The sequence below is a fragment of the Salarias fasciatus genome, chromosome 16 (assembly GCF_902148845.1).
Source record: "Salarias fasciatus chromosome 16, fSalaFa1.1, whole genome shotgun sequence".
NCBI classification, from domain to species: Eukaryota; Metazoa; Chordata; class Actinopteri; order Blenniiformes; family Blenniidae; genus Salarias; species Salarias fasciatus.
Genome location: NC_043760.1, coordinates 6581546 through 6597020, shown reverse-complemented (window position 1 = coordinate 6597020; position 15475 = coordinate 6581546). Strand labels below are relative to the sequence as shown.

The 15475-nt window shown below is 43.1% G+C and overlaps 1 protein-coding gene across 1 annotated transcript in view; it reads left to right on the top strand.

The window, feature by feature from the left end:
* Positions 1 to 13535, top strand: part of gli2a (GLI family zinc finger 2a) — an 89063-nt gene extending 75528 nt beyond the window's left edge. The window contains exons 9-14 of the mRNA XM_030112123.1: positions 334 to 474; positions 4976 to 5125; positions 6414 to 6578; positions 6674 to 6955; positions 8750 to 9113; positions 9295 to 13535. Of these exons, the coding sequence (XP_029967983.1) occupies positions 334 to 474; positions 4976 to 5125; positions 6414 to 6578; positions 6674 to 6955; positions 8750 to 9113; positions 9295 to 11603 (3411 nt within the window). The 3' untranslated portion in view covers positions 11604 to 13535. The remainder of the gene's footprint in view (positions 1 to 333; positions 475 to 4975; positions 5126 to 6413; positions 6579 to 6673; positions 6956 to 8749; positions 9114 to 9294) is intronic.
* The last annotated feature ends 1940 nt before the right edge of the window (positions 13536 to 15475 follow it).

Below are 15475 nucleotides of genomic sequence, written 5' to 3'. Positions count from 1 at the left end.
TGATGGAAGCCTAAATATTTTATTTTTTTGCAGTTTAGCTGCCTCCATCAGCGACTTAGAGCAGCTTCACTTTTAACTGTACTCGACAATTTGGCTCCGATTGATTTTATGTGAAGATTAAAAAGGCAGCTTAGTGAACAACTCCAGTCTGGCTGCGATTAGGAACTAGATAAGATAAGAAATATGCAAAACAGCACACAAGGCTTTCTGCTCTTATTGACCACAGATTTGGCTGGAAGATCTTTGTTTGCAAATTTTCTCTTTAAAGAATTCCGATATCTGTACAGCGTGCAAGTCTGTGACAAACTGAACCATCTCTAAATTCACTCCAAGGACCATGGCGGTGGGATCTTGGACCTGAGTGAGGATTTGGATAAAGATGAGTGCAAGCAGGAGCCCGAGGCCATATATGAGACCAACTGCCACTGGGAGGGCTGTTCCAAGGAGTACGACACCCAGGACCAGCTTGTTCATGTGAGTGCCAAGCTAGACCTCAGCATTCAGAGGTCATCTACCCTGTCAGCTCCACGTTCGGCTGCACAGAGTAACTTTCTGAGTGGTATCAAAGCTGTTAAGGCTCATTTATGCTCCACATTCGATTCCCGTAATGTAGCTTACAGATCTTTTGAGCAATGCAACCAGCAGCCACGGGGGGGCAGTGTTGAGATAAGAAGTAAATGACAAAAGTAAAAAGTTCTTGGGTTGTTTCCGAAAACTTTCCAAGAACTACTCTTTCGTCTCGATATTTGACCATTATGTTGAGTAGCGTCCTGTGGTCGATGCCACAACGCTGTTTACACTGAGCGTGAATGAGCCTCTGGTTTGCTTCATTGTTTTTTGACTGCAATTTGTTGTCTTTTTTACAAAATGTGTATTAGTTTCAGTCACATTTTAGTGATTTCTGTCCTTGTAAAAGGAGCACACACACACAGCAACAAAATATTGACCAATGAAATGTAAATTTTTAAATCTGAATCTACGAACCTTATTATCATAAAATGCATCCCATTTTGACATATGAACTTATGGGATAAACACAATACAACTTACCTAACAGGTTTTACTGCAAGTTTTCCCAAAATATTACCATGTTCAGAAAATATTTCAAGACCAGCAAACAGACACAACAGAAAAAAATGACTCATTTTGTCATTAACCTCATGACTTTGTTTGCATACTGTGGTGTTGAGTTTGGATTTGGAAGTGTTTTCTACCCACCAATCCTTTGTGCTGGTGGACGTCACCAAACATGGACGGGACAATGCAGGTGCAGGGCAGGCAGAACAGACAGAATAGGGAAGACTATCGAAATGCTGTCGCCAACCCACTAATATTTTCATCTTGTCATATTTTCATCATCACAGAGCGGATGAAAACATGAAACAAAAGATATGTTCACAAAATCATTTCATCACTGTCATCATTAACAGAAACAACACTGCTGTGACTTTTAAATTATTTCGTCAGCATCTGTTGTGTGAAAAGTCAAAACACCTCTCTGCTGCTCATTAAACCCACGCTGATCGGGTCCGGTCAGGGAGCCGTCCACTGACTGATCCTTTCCTGTTGGCCTGACACGTCCAACGTTAATGAGGCGGCCGGCTCTCGCCAAATTTAAGCCCGGGCCCTGCAGCTGTGCCCCCATGCCCCAACCCCTCCCCAACAAACCTGTCAAGCTCCGTGACCCCTCACCTCTAACATCTCACTCCCAGCAACACTCCCGAGCCCCGAAGCCCAAAGGGCCGGCCATAAATCCATCGTCATGCCAGCAGTTCTGGAGCGGGGAACCTTTTCGGAGCCACGCTCTCCACTTTCTGACGGACTGTCAGTCAAGTCGGGGTGGGGGTTCTGGGTAAGGCGGGCTCCAAAGACGGGTCGGGACCAGGAGTGACACTGCCGACGTCAGCCAGTAGCGGTCAGTTCCAAGGCGGCTTAATGTGAAGCCAACACATTCCTGAAGCCTCGCGGGATGGCCGAGGGGATTTCTTCAGGTTTCTGATTTCTATAAACTTTTCACAATACAACCTGAGATGTATTGTTTTGATCTTTACCAATTCCTGACATATCCCCAAGTACTTCTACAGTTACACTCACGGTTTTCATGATCGGTAAAACATACACCCAGGATCGTTACCTTTTAAGGGAACTTGCATTGCCTTTTTATATTTCCTACAAATCAGTTTGAGGAAAATTGTTCCCTCTAATAAAAGGCTGAAATAGCTTCCTCGGGATCTTTCACACTGATAACATATACTGAATTTAATGTGGTGATGTGTGAATAAAGTAGAAATAAAACTACAACCTGCCTAACCTCAGTATTAATCCAACCTTAGGCATGCTTCCTGCTGAAGAGTTCAAGTTTTCTGATGCTGATTACTTTGTCTCTACAAGATCCCATAATGCAAGAGTGTGAACCGATTCCGGTCTGTCAACAGTAATAAATGCAAGCGTGTGCGTGCACACACACACACACACACACACTCACACTCACACACACACACACACACACACACACACACACACACACACAGACAAACACACCTGTGGGTTTCTCCTGGCTTCTGCTTGACCAAAGTAATCCCACTTAAAAAGGCCTCAAATTATGGACTAACCTGAAAATGTGCAACCTGAAAATAGAGAGCTGTGCTTGGGCCACACACTTTCCATCCGTCCTCTTTCCCTCAAAATAGATCTCAGCAGAATCGCCGACCGCAGAGCTTTCTCGCCGGCGACCACATAAGTGGAGCATTGTGGGCTTGGATGTCCTCAGGAAATGAAGTGTTTCCTCCGAGTGTGTGAATATTTGCATGTGGTGTGTCTGTTCAGAAGCGTTGTGCGTGCACAGGAACTGGGACTTTAATGAACTGTGTTTTTGAACGAACACCTGAGCTGATGACAAAACAAAAAAAAAAACACTTAGGTACAGCTCGATGTGTGACAAGCATGAGAAGAGAACAAGTATGGAACGTGTCTGGAAGTGACATGTTCAGATATTTCTGTTTTTTTATGCTTTTATCTTGGTTTATTTTTGGATCGTTGTGCATAAAAATGATGTAATAAAAAGCAAACAGCTTTAAAAGAAAGAATCATCGATGTATTTGACTTCAACTGTAGATAGAAGCAAAACAAAGATTTTTATATGCAAGTTGAAATTTCTTTTTATTGTTGGGAGGGTGTGAAAAACAAAAACACACCAGAGTACACAAGCCTTACTGATATATTTCAGATGCATTGTATTTTTTAACCATTTATTTGAAACACACTTTCACAAAAATATAGAACAGAATTTTGTTATGTAAGAAAATATTTCATTATTCATTAGAAGATATATTAGAACTTTTTTGAGGTAATTTGGTGTGAGTGCATATTTGATTTTTTTTATGTATCTGGTATATGAAAAAAAATCAAACGCACTAAAGTTGCAGTCTCAAGTTTGAATAAAACAAATGTCATTTATTGTTCAGAGTAAATCTTTGTTCAAGAGTTTCTTACTGCAGATCAATCACATCCATTCTGAAACACTTCCATTGAGCCACTTGTGGGAAAACGGTTAGGCTGCACAACACATCACAGACTCAACATGTTATCAATCAGCAGAAGAGACTGTGGAGAATTACGAGGAAAGTTGTATTTTTAATGATTCACTTAATTTGGGCCAACGACAGCACTCTCACTTAAACCTAAATGTTAAAGCACACACCTGAATATTTAAGAAAAAAAAAAATCATGTTTTGTTTTTCTTAATATCTGTGTTTGCAGATTTATCAGCCAACTAAAGTTGAAATATTTGAATCTCTCAGGGTGAAAATATTCAAACAGCCTAATGGCATGGAAGGGAGATGGACCCAAAATGCCAAACACCACTGGAGTCTGGACAAACTCATTTTATTGTCCATAAATCAAGAAAGAAAGTGCAAAAAAACAAAAACTCTTCTCCCAAGTTGTGAAAGCTTCACTGCAGCATGGAGGAGCTGCTGCTCAGGGTAGAAACTGAACACTAAGCCACAGTGCACACAGACAAAGTCCACAGCAGGGACTTTTAACGGCTGAAGCACAAGAGCAAAATGCAGAAATCACAGAAACTGAAGCAGCAGAGAGGCACAGACATGCAGTGAACTCAGGAGGACGAGGACAGCCCCTTATAAGCCCAAGGCTCCAGGTGACTGCGATCACACACTGAGGGACAGGTGAACGACATCAGGACGAGACCAACGATCAAACATGAGGAGGGAAAGTCAAGGAGCCTGAAGCAAGGGACAGAGACAAGGGACATAAATTGATTGAATGACAGAGAATGAGCGCTGTTTTTTGGAAGAACAAAATCTCAAAGATGTTAACATCGTCTGTCAGGTGTTTGTGTTCATTGCAAATTGTATCGTCAATATACTCAAACATCATTGTGTTTTCAGGCTAAGCTAACTACTGTCGTTCAGTGTCAACAATTCTTTAAATGATGTATGATGATTTGAACCACTTCTTAGTCCAGGAGAGAACATGTTTATTTTGATCAATACAAACTAATTAGAACACAGAAATCAAGTTAACTTGAATCACAGTGAAGCTCAGATGCAGGTTTTTAGAATCACACAGGAAACTTTGACCTTTTCTCGCTGACGTACCGATCCACTGAAAAGGAGGTCAGAGAATCCTCTTCCTGCTCACTTTAGCATGGATCAGAGGAAGTTCCTCCTGCAGAAAGACGTTAACACCAACACACTCGGCCTGAAAAAACACAGCCGGCGTTTTACAGGTTGTGTCCCATTGACAAAGAGGCAATAACTGTCAGCTGTAATGGACGGCGCCGTCAGCCGGCGCTTTTAGTGACGGCGCGGATAGGTGAAACAAGGAGGATGTTCAAGCAGGGGGAAAAAGACAAAAATTTGCTGACTCGCTGTATTTAGTGGCACAAACCCTCGGTATCCTGTCTGCGGGTTTCTCCATCTGAGATAAACAGTCCACGTTTGTGTCTCCACAGCACATCAACAACGACCACATCCACGGCGAGAAGAAAGAGTTCGTGTGCCGCTGGGAGGAGTGTTCCCGGGAGCAGAAGCCCTTCAAGGCCCAGTACATGCTGGTGGTCCACATGAGGCGGCACACCGGGGAGAAACCCCACAAATGCACGGTGAGAGATGAAATCATTTACCACGAGTGCAGAGTAGATGCATTACTTATTTTTAATAATAATCAGAATTTTAGAATTAACTTATGTTAATTAGTGGTGGAACGCTATTAAAAGTTTTAATTTAAATAAGGTCAATCAATTTATCACATTTAATCATGTTTTCAACACACAATAAAAGCAACATTCCACATGCTTACACAACAAAGGCATGTCATTTAAATGTGACATGGAGTCAGCCCTACCTTCAAGTGAATGTAATATTTTCATCAAAAGCTGTGAGATATGTTATACAGAAAAACAATGAGTGTGAAAGGTATAATAGTTCAAAGAAAAGGGAAATAAAAGCACCCAGTTAGCACAAATGGGGTTTTCTACTGTTTTGACTCAACATAATCAATAAAACTGTGTTTTATTGTGAAAAGGCTTGCGAGGTGTGAGTTTAGAAAAAAAAATGCCCAAAGTCAAAGCTCGATGTTATTCGGCCACATTGGCAGCCAGAACGCTTCAACCATCCCCTTTTTCCCCAAAAGGAAAAAAATCAGACTTAGAAGAAGTTAGTGAGGGTTTCTTTGTGCTCGTCGCTGGTGATGTCCTCCATGTAGATAAGTCATCGGGGTTCGACTGAAGCCTCCGTTTGCTGTGTGAAGATCAAATTGCGAGCCTGTTTGTTGGGCTTCAAAGCTCACTCACAGGCTCTTGTGAATGCATTAAAACAGATGACTTGTGAAGGAGAGTTGAAAAAGCTGATTGACGGCGTGGGCGTGTAATTAAAATCTGCAGACAGGCAGGGAGCCGCGGATCCTTATTAGAGCGAGCTGCAGATTCTGTGCACAAATCCCACAAGCATCTTCTCATAACACCATAACTCCCCTTTAGTCTTGTGTGATAAGGGAGAATCTTTTGACTTTTTCATCTCATTTCGGGGCCGCTCTAATTTGATTCTCTTTTAATTTCAAAGCCAATTACGCTCACAATGACTGCTCTGAAGGAATCCCAAATTATAGCTTGTACAGTACAAGCGAATACAAAAGCTAAACACAGACCTCTTTTTGTCTCAACAAAGCGCAGCAGACAAAGAGCTCCACCACACCTCACACTTAGTTTAGATATTTCACATAATAGAGCTTTTTTTCCCCCAAACTGCAGTGGGGTTTTTGCTTTTGTGTGGCGCGCCACAGTAGGTGGGCAGAGGTCCAGGAGCAGATTACATATGAAAACTGAAACACACACAGCTTTTCTGTCGTAGCTCTCCAGCCAGTCTCACTCTGTCTGGGCCTTTCCTCCACAGTTTGAGGGCTGCTCCAAGGCGTACTCTCGCCTGGAGAACCTCAAGACCCACCTCAGGTCGCACACCGGGGAGAAGCCCTACGTGTGTGAGCATGAAGGCTGCAACAAGGCGTTCTCCAACGCCTCAGACCGGGCAAAGCATCAGAACCGGACACACTCTAATGAGGTATGTCGGAGCTGCATTGCTTAAAGCAGCCTGTATGTGACTGAGTGAGGACTCCTTCCTCCGGCGTGAGAGTCATGTTAAATCCCTCTCGGCAGAAACCGTATGTGTGTAAGATCCCGGGTTGCACCAAGCGCTACACGGACCCGAGCTCTCTCAGGAAGCACGTCAAGACGGTCCACGGACCCGAAGCGCACGTCACCAAGAAGCAGCGAGGCGACGCTCCTCCGAGGCAGCAGCCGCCCAAAGGCAACGGGGAGAATGACATGAACGCCAAGCACGGCGCCAGAGGCGCGGACAGCAAGATCGAGGCCAATAGCACTTCTAGAGGAGTGGAGGACTGCCTGCAAGTCAAGTCTATCAAGACTGAGAACTCTGTGGTGGGTACTGCTCACTCTGCTGATACAGCGCCGATGCTGGTGACTGCATGGCTGTTCCCGTTCCACAAGAACCGACAGACGGTTTCCCACTTTACTAACATGAGCTGCAGTAATTTTTATTCCGAGTCCCTGCATCCTTCCTAACTCACTCTCTGGTTGCTGCTTGACCTTGCTTCTTTCTTTCTCCTAAACCTTCCTGTTGGACAGACTTCTCTGAGGTGAGCACGCAGTGGGTGTTCCTGCCTTTCTCTGTGTCTCAGGTTATGTCGCATTCTTGCATGATACCAATGTATTACGGTGCTCTGTGGCCATATGCTTTGTCATTTGCAAGATACTAACATACTTTGGCATGTTTTCTGCATGAGTCCAAATGAAAAATATCAAAACACACAAGACTCTGACCCTTATACCGCACAGACGATATGAACCGCAGCCCGAATTCATGTCTTTCAGTGTAGAATTTTAAATGACTCCAGAAAGAGTTGAGCTGAAATTGAAACAATGACACCAGATTTGAGTCAGGTGTAAATCTGTCTTCAACTAAGACTGACTTATAAAAACAAATGGACCTGATCTAATAACGGTTTGCATGCTGAACGCATTGTTATAATTGGATACACTCATGCTTCGATAGACAAGCAAAATGACACACACTGGACTGGAAGCAAGGTGGACTAAGCATCACACTTCAAGGTTGCTTTGCTCCCTCTCATTCTGGATTTCTAGATTAATTTGACAGAAAATGAATATCCGTTTTTGTTAGTCTGTTCTACAGGATAACATCAGGATGTCTCAGAATGTGGTTGTTTCAGCAAGACAGTGAAGCCTTAACATGGAAGTGACTAACAGCCTGTTTAAACGATGTTTCAACTGAAAACGCATATTTTTTTGCATTTTCATTTAACAAGAGTTTCATGATTACCCCGCAGCGGAAACACTGAAAATGATGTAGTTTTCATGTTGGGCCACCAAACATTGAATTTGGAGCAAATCTGTAAGGACGAACAGTCCAAAATTACTTGGTTATTTGTCTTTATGGAGGTTTGATGAGATCTTGAATCCAGTGCTCTCTTTCCCCTTTCCCAGCAGCTCTACGAATAATTAATGACCATGTTCAATAGAAACATGAAATATAGAGCCTTATGATTGCAAAGGGGTTAAGAACATTGTGTTTGTCTACACTTGAGGCTGAGAGGCATGAATTCATGTGGAAACTAGTTTATCTGTAAAGCTTCATGTTCATACACACTCTACGTCCAAAAGATCCCTGTGACAGTCTCTCCAACCAATGATCGATGTAACTGTGACATTAATATTCAAAGCCTGGGACTGAAGCATGGATGCTGAACAAATAGTGCGAGCATCAAGCTGTGATCAAGACCTCTTTTCTGGACCAGTGTGAATTACAGTCACCACTGAATTGCTGCTCACAGAACTGATCTATTATCCACTGTTTTCACTTTGTAAATAAATCATACTCCTAATTAAATAATGAGATTATGAAACTACAGTCCTACATTAGTTATTTCAAAACAAAACCACAATCAGAATTTTTTAACTGTGGAATTTATTTAATATTGAAGAATGCATAGCAGAGTTCTCTGAACTCTGCAGCAGACTGAGGATTAGACTTTTCCCTGTTTTGTAATCATTTATAATTTGAAATTTTGTTTTACATTTGTTTTGATTCTGCATCTCATCTGCGCATTAAAGTGTGTGTTTTGCAGAATATTTGTGTGAAAAAGTGATGGGCCCCTCTTGTAATCAAGCTTGATTTCTGCTGTCCCCCTCCAGACGTATCAGTCCAGTCCTGGCGGCCACTCGTCATGCAGCAGTGAGCCGTCGCCTCTCAGTGCCAACAACAACGACAGTGGGGTAGAAATGGCCATGCACAGCGGGGGCAGCTTCGGGGACCTCAGTGCGCAGGACGAGTGCCCCATGGTGGACTCCACTGTTCCGGCCGGGGGACATCATGGTGGGGTGGGGCTTCAGCTGAGGAAAGCTGCAGGTCATGGCGACGCTGTTACCATCAAGCTTGAAAACATCAAAAAAGAAAGGCTGAAGACAGTGAGGGACTCCTGCCCGTGGGGTAACTCTGCACCACAGCCACCGCAAGGCCAGCGCAACAGCATGAAGCTGCCTCCCATACCTGCAGTCGGTAGGTCGCATCATGATGAGGAAAATGTTTAAAGACTGGTGACAGATACTCTGATAATAGTGCAATGTTATAAATGATAAAACAATTTTTTTTCATATTCACAGGGACTTGATTTTAACCATTACCAAAATGTGTCACTGATTGATTATGTTATATATTAATGTTGCTTTTTGTTTTCCAGGTTCCCTGCTAGAGAACACAAACGTGATGAGTAACTTAAGTGGGCCATACCCCGGTCAGCGCATCGGCGATCTGTCTTCGTGTGAAGTAACACTCCTGAACCAGCTGAATGAGCGACGCGACAGCACCACCAGCACCATGAGCTCCGCCTACACACTGAGTCGGCGCTCCTCGGGCATTTCACCATGCTACTCCAGCCGTCGCTCCAGCGAGGCGTCACAGTTTGGTACCAACCGCCACAACAACATCAGCTCAGCTGACTCCTACGACCCAATCTCCACGGATCTGTCTCGGCGCTCCAGTGAGGCCAGCCACTGTGGAGGCGGTGGTGTCGGTGGAGGGGGCGGAGGAGGTCTTCCAAGTCTTCTCAGTCTGACACCGGCTCAGCATTATCGGCTTAAGGCAAAGTATGCTGCTGCCATAGGGGGCGCTCCTCCAACTCCACTCCCAAACATGGACAGAATGAGCCTGAGGACACGCATGGCGCTCTACAGTGACTCCCAGGAGGGCTTATCCCACCAGTTCCATCAGCAGCCTCTGGGAACTGTGCCAAGACGGTGCAGTGATACTGGCTATGGCACACAGAGCATGATGCCCCATGAGGTACCCACCAGCCTTCCTCGCCGGGCCAGCGATCCGGTGCGTCGTCCCACATTGGACCCTCTCTCCTTCCCAAGGGTCCAGCGATATAACAGCATGAGCAGCATGAACCCCATGAATGCTCCATCAGCTGCAGACCGCCACCAGATGCTGGCTGCACAGGGCTACACTCGCTCTGATGGAAGCTTGCAACGCTACCCATTTGCCCCCAGACCACCGAGCATTTCTGAGAATGTGGCCATGGAGAACATGGCAGTGGATGGAATGATGGCTGTGGGAGAGCCGAGTGGAGAGGATGATATAGTGCTTCCAGATGACATGGTACAGTACCTCAGGTCACAGAATTCCGGCCCCTCGGGTCCCAATGTCAGTCAAGTTGACTTTATTTCCAACAATCAGACTCAGGGCTACCAGACAGGCATGGCCCCGCCAGTGTCATTCTACGCACAAAGGCGGATGGCAATGGTTGATGCCACCATGGGTCAGTCAGGGCAAGACATGCAGTCCTGCCACATCAGTACTCGTGGTTCCCAGCAGCCTTTCCCAGGACCACCAGACAGCATTAAGAAGAATAACATGCCAGTGCAGTGGAATGAGGTGAGTTCAGGGACAGTGGACTCCACAACCAAGCTCTCCAAACAGCAGCACAATACTCTTCGAGGGAACCTTGCTGTTGTTCAGCAGAGGCAGAACTTTGGATCTTTTCAGGTACAAGGCCAAGGCCCGAGCAACAACCAGCAGATCGGGCCTATGAGTCAGAACATTTCTATGCAGGGCTATGCAAACCCCAGCAGCCGGACAAATATCTCCCTTCAGCAGCACCAACTACAAAAGCAGTGCAACAGTATGAACTTCAGTGAGCAAATGAGTCCCCAGCAAGGATTTGGCCAAGAGGCAATCCCAAATTCTATGTCTGGGAGCACAAGCATGAGGCCGATCCACAACAATATGGCTGATGCAGAACTGCAACGTTACAGAGCAAGGACGCAGATTGATGGGTTTCCTCTTGTGAACCAATTGGACCAACCGCCAAATTACAGTGTTCTCTCTCAGCAACAACACAATATTCCAATTGGAGGCAGAGGAATGCTACAGCCCAGGCCTCCTCCAGAACCCAGGACCAATGTCAGACAACACAATGGCATGTCACAGCTGAGCCGAGTGCCCAAGCTGTCAGATGTGTACCCCACTCATGGCAATGACACATCTGAAGCAAGCCCAAAGAGACCCAATGGGGCAATAGCCCATAACACCAACTCGGAAAATCAGAACTCTTCTGTATTCTACACAGGTCAGATTCATATGCTGGGGCCTTCTTCTGTCAACTTTGATGAACCGATGTCCCCATGTGCCAGCCAGGTTCCAGCCAGCAACAACTCTGTAGCAGCCAACATGGCGTCACCGGGAGTTAACCAGGTCTCCAGCAGCACAGTAGACTCCTCCACTGGAGGAGCAGGGGGTACTGAACAGGTCCAGATTGACTTTGACACCATGCTGGATGATGGGGACCACTCCAGCCTGATGTCAGGCACTCTAAGTCCTGGTCTTCTACAGAGTCTCTCCCAGAGTTCCTCACGTCTTACCACACCCCGCAACTCCGTCACCCTTGCATCCGTACCAGCAGGGATTGGCAACATGGCCATTGGTGATATGAACTCCATGCTCACAGCCTTGGCTGAGGAAAGCAAATTCCTCAACATGCTAAGCTGAGAGCAACTGAACACCTCATCATCCCTCCATTCTTGCCATGTCCATCAGGAATAAAAGGACTACACAAGAAAGCACTGATTGTAAAATGCAAAAATGACTGTTTCATGAACTTTGTCCTCATTGTCCATGGTGATATGCTTATCTTGTAATATTTGCTTCAACTCATAATATGTTTCATTGAAAAGATCATAGAAGTATAGCTAGGTTTAAGAACCATTTTCTATCAACATTTGTTAAAAAAGCCATACTTTTTAGCTACCAATATATGATAACCCAGGGTATGTAAATTCATTATTGCCATTCAGTATTGCTGGTGTAAAAGGCCTTTTACTAAGTGGTGCACTGACAGCAGTTCACATGGTGCCTTGCTGACGACATCAAGTTGACCAGGGAATGGATATGATATGTATTTGTCAGATTATGTTCCTGATGAAAACCATTATGTGTGTTGATTATACTGAATGGTACTCACTCTAAAATATGCCATCGACTTCTGATCCTCAAACCAGGGCTGCCAGAGGCCCATTTATCACATATCTATATTGATCTCTTTCACCTAATTAAAAAAAAAATAGAAAAGTTAGGTGATTATTAATTTTCTGATTTTGTAACAATAACATTCATTTTGAGCAATAGCAAACTCAAGGACCTTTTACTTCTGACTCGTCAAACTAATGTCACAAACCTTTTGAGAATAATGGATTTTTTTTTCCAAACTCAGAAAGCTAAATTTGAGAAGTTATAGTTATTTTATCAGTTCAACAGCTCAGAATCTCTGTAAAGTTGTAAAGTAAACACATTGTTTAAAAAAGTGTTTCTGTCTTTTGAACTGATCATTTTAAGAACCATGTGTGCTTCTTTTTTTTCAATATTGACATACTCTTATGCATCTGCATAAAGTTTAAAAGAAAAGTGACAGCAGTTGCTAAGAACAGATGACATGTGCTCTGTGACAAATAAACCCTTCCGGTGTGTCAGCTTGAAAAAGTGAAGAAAGGGTGCACAGGATTATCTACCTGTCAGATTCTAGTCCAACCTAATAATGCCACAGATTATATCTTTACAAATAATAATGAAATAATGATTATACATTTTTGTACATTTGTTACGTGCACAAAATATACACAATTTTAGGAAAGACAAATTACTGTAAGCAGTGAACACAAGAGGTCAGAGAGTTTATGTGCTCCTACTCTGGATAATTTAAATATTGGCCTCACAGCTGGTGTTAATGGGTGAACAGTGCAGTTCCATTCTGTTTAAAAATAAGAGTTTGTCCCAGAAGAATCGAAACCGTATTTCAGTTTAAAACCAGCAATGTGAAAACAGTCTCAATTTAGCAAACCTTTGTTTCCTGTGACTGTACAATGTTTAGATCCACGGACATTATGTGCTTTTTTGATCGTGGTCTGAGCTCTTGGGAATGGCACTGAAAAAACAGATTTCTTGCTTTGCCCTTTGGATCAGAGACATTAATTCTCAGCGGCCTCATCTTGCAAGGCTAAATGATTGAGAAGGACAAGAATATGCTTCTGTGTTCATCCACCCAGGCACACAAACCCCCGTGTGTCTGATGAGGAGCATTCTCTAAAAGAATATACAAGTACCTCTGTGCGTTCTCGGTAGAGATCCAGCCCTAATTAACACATTCATACATCCTTCCTCGTTGCATCCCTATCTCCCCCTAGGCTCCGGATGAACTGCAGAGTCCAGGAAGGGACACACAGACTCGGATAGTGAAATCCTGTTTGGGGCAGGATTGGACAAACCAAGTCTGCGACTTCCTCAGTTTTATTATATTTGCTGACTTTTTAAATATCCTTTCAAAAGTTTGCGTGTATGCTACTATCCACTCTTACTATGCTTGGTGTGTGTGGGGTTTGTGTGTATCTGTGTGTGTGTGAGTGTTTGTGTACATAGTTTTTGTACATTTAAAATAAACTATCTCATTTTTTTCTCTTTAAAACTCTGTTGGGTCATCTTTGAAGTCAAATGGTCTGTGCTCACAGGAATCTAACAGGAAGCACATTTCATATGTTCTCACAGCACGTTCTCACTCGTACACACACGCAACACACACACGCAATGCAGTTAATACACCACCATCATTTCTATGTAAAAATAACGGGTTTCAAACTACATTCTGAGTTTCAGTGTAAATCTTAGGGGTGTCATGATCATATCAGGGATGATTATTTTGATTCAGCAATCGGTGGCTTGAGCTGATCAACACTGTCATGCTACAGCCATGTGACACTGCAGCAGCATCTGCAACCCAGTGGCTAAAATACTAGCAGCGTGGAAATTTTTTAGTTGAAAACAGTCCAACAACCACGTCTGATGTCTGCAATAGCAACGCTTCAGGAAGCGGAAACCACAGAGATTCATTAAGTGCAATCAGTTTGATACCACATTCACAAAATGAACACAGTTTTTGGTTCATTGCACTGCAGAGTTCAACCAAAAAGTTTGCAATAACAAACAAGGTCATTTAATTCTATTTTATTTAATTTTACTTATATAGTGCCAAATGCAATACATTCATTTAAAGTTAATGTTACAGGACAGAGAAACAATACATGAGAAAACATAGAAGAATGGAAGCACACACAAAAAGAACCCTATTAATAAAAAAAAATCCCTGCAAAACTAGACTCAGAGGTGGAGAATTTCTGCAGCACCATACTCAGAGGTAAATGAATTTCACTTATATTGCAGCCTTTCAAACACTTAAGCGCGTCACACTGTGAGTCACATTCACCCATTCACGCATACATTCACATATCAATGCTATACAAGGCACTCAATCCAGTAGTTCAGGATTAAGTGTTTTGCTCAATGATAAATTAGGAAATTACATCCCCTGTATCAATAGTCAATCATAATATCTGCCAATAATTTTTATATTTTTTAATGCAATGAAGTCAATGATGAAATAATATGCCTATAGTGTAGTTAAAATATTTGATCCATCTTATTATAAGATTTTTCCCAATATCATTAAGTTATTTATATTCGAAGTAGCAATATAATTTCAAAATACAACAGTCAGTCAATAATGCAATAATACTGATGTCTAAATTAATTTCATTCATCATGTGAAATGTTGAGGAAAATCAAGAAGAAAGTCTGTGACACCGTTTCTCATCAGTCTAGATGACACTTCAGATAAATGTTCTGATTTATTTTACTCCTCTGTTACTTTACAATGACAACTGAAAACTTACATTACAGCAAGCGTTCAGTATCCAGAGTAATATTATCTGGATCTCTCTCAAAACTAAATCTCTTCCGCCTCATCACATTAGCCAAGCAGTCTAATCAATTTGATCTTGAAAAGCATGTATGATTTCTGTTTGATGGTCAAAGGAAGGTTTTCTTCTGGATCCAAAATATGAAGAAAGTCTCAGCCAAAATGTATTTATTTATATTTTTTGCTAATTAAAGGTGCTGTAGGCAGGATTCCGCATCTCCGCCATCTTGCTTAGGGTTACCTAAGTAAGATGGCGATTTAACCCATCTAAGATGGCGATTTGAAACCCAGCACAGCCAATCCTGTCCTGTTTTCTCTGACATCACGCCCTTACGCAAGTTAAGCCCCTCCCACAAGAACGTGCGACGAACGCCCCTCGACCAATCAGGGTTAGAACCTCAGGGGCTCTTCTGATTGGTCTAAGATACCTGGAGCTGTCGAGATTCCTTTTCAGCTCAGAACAGAGACAGATGGAAATTCTGCACCCTCGCGGTAGTGCAATTATGCTACACTCCTAAAGGATTATCAATGGGTACTCTAACATTTAACCCAAAGAAAACAGAAAAATTAATATTGACTAGCAAAATCCTGCCTACAGCACCTTTAACTGTTTTTCTGG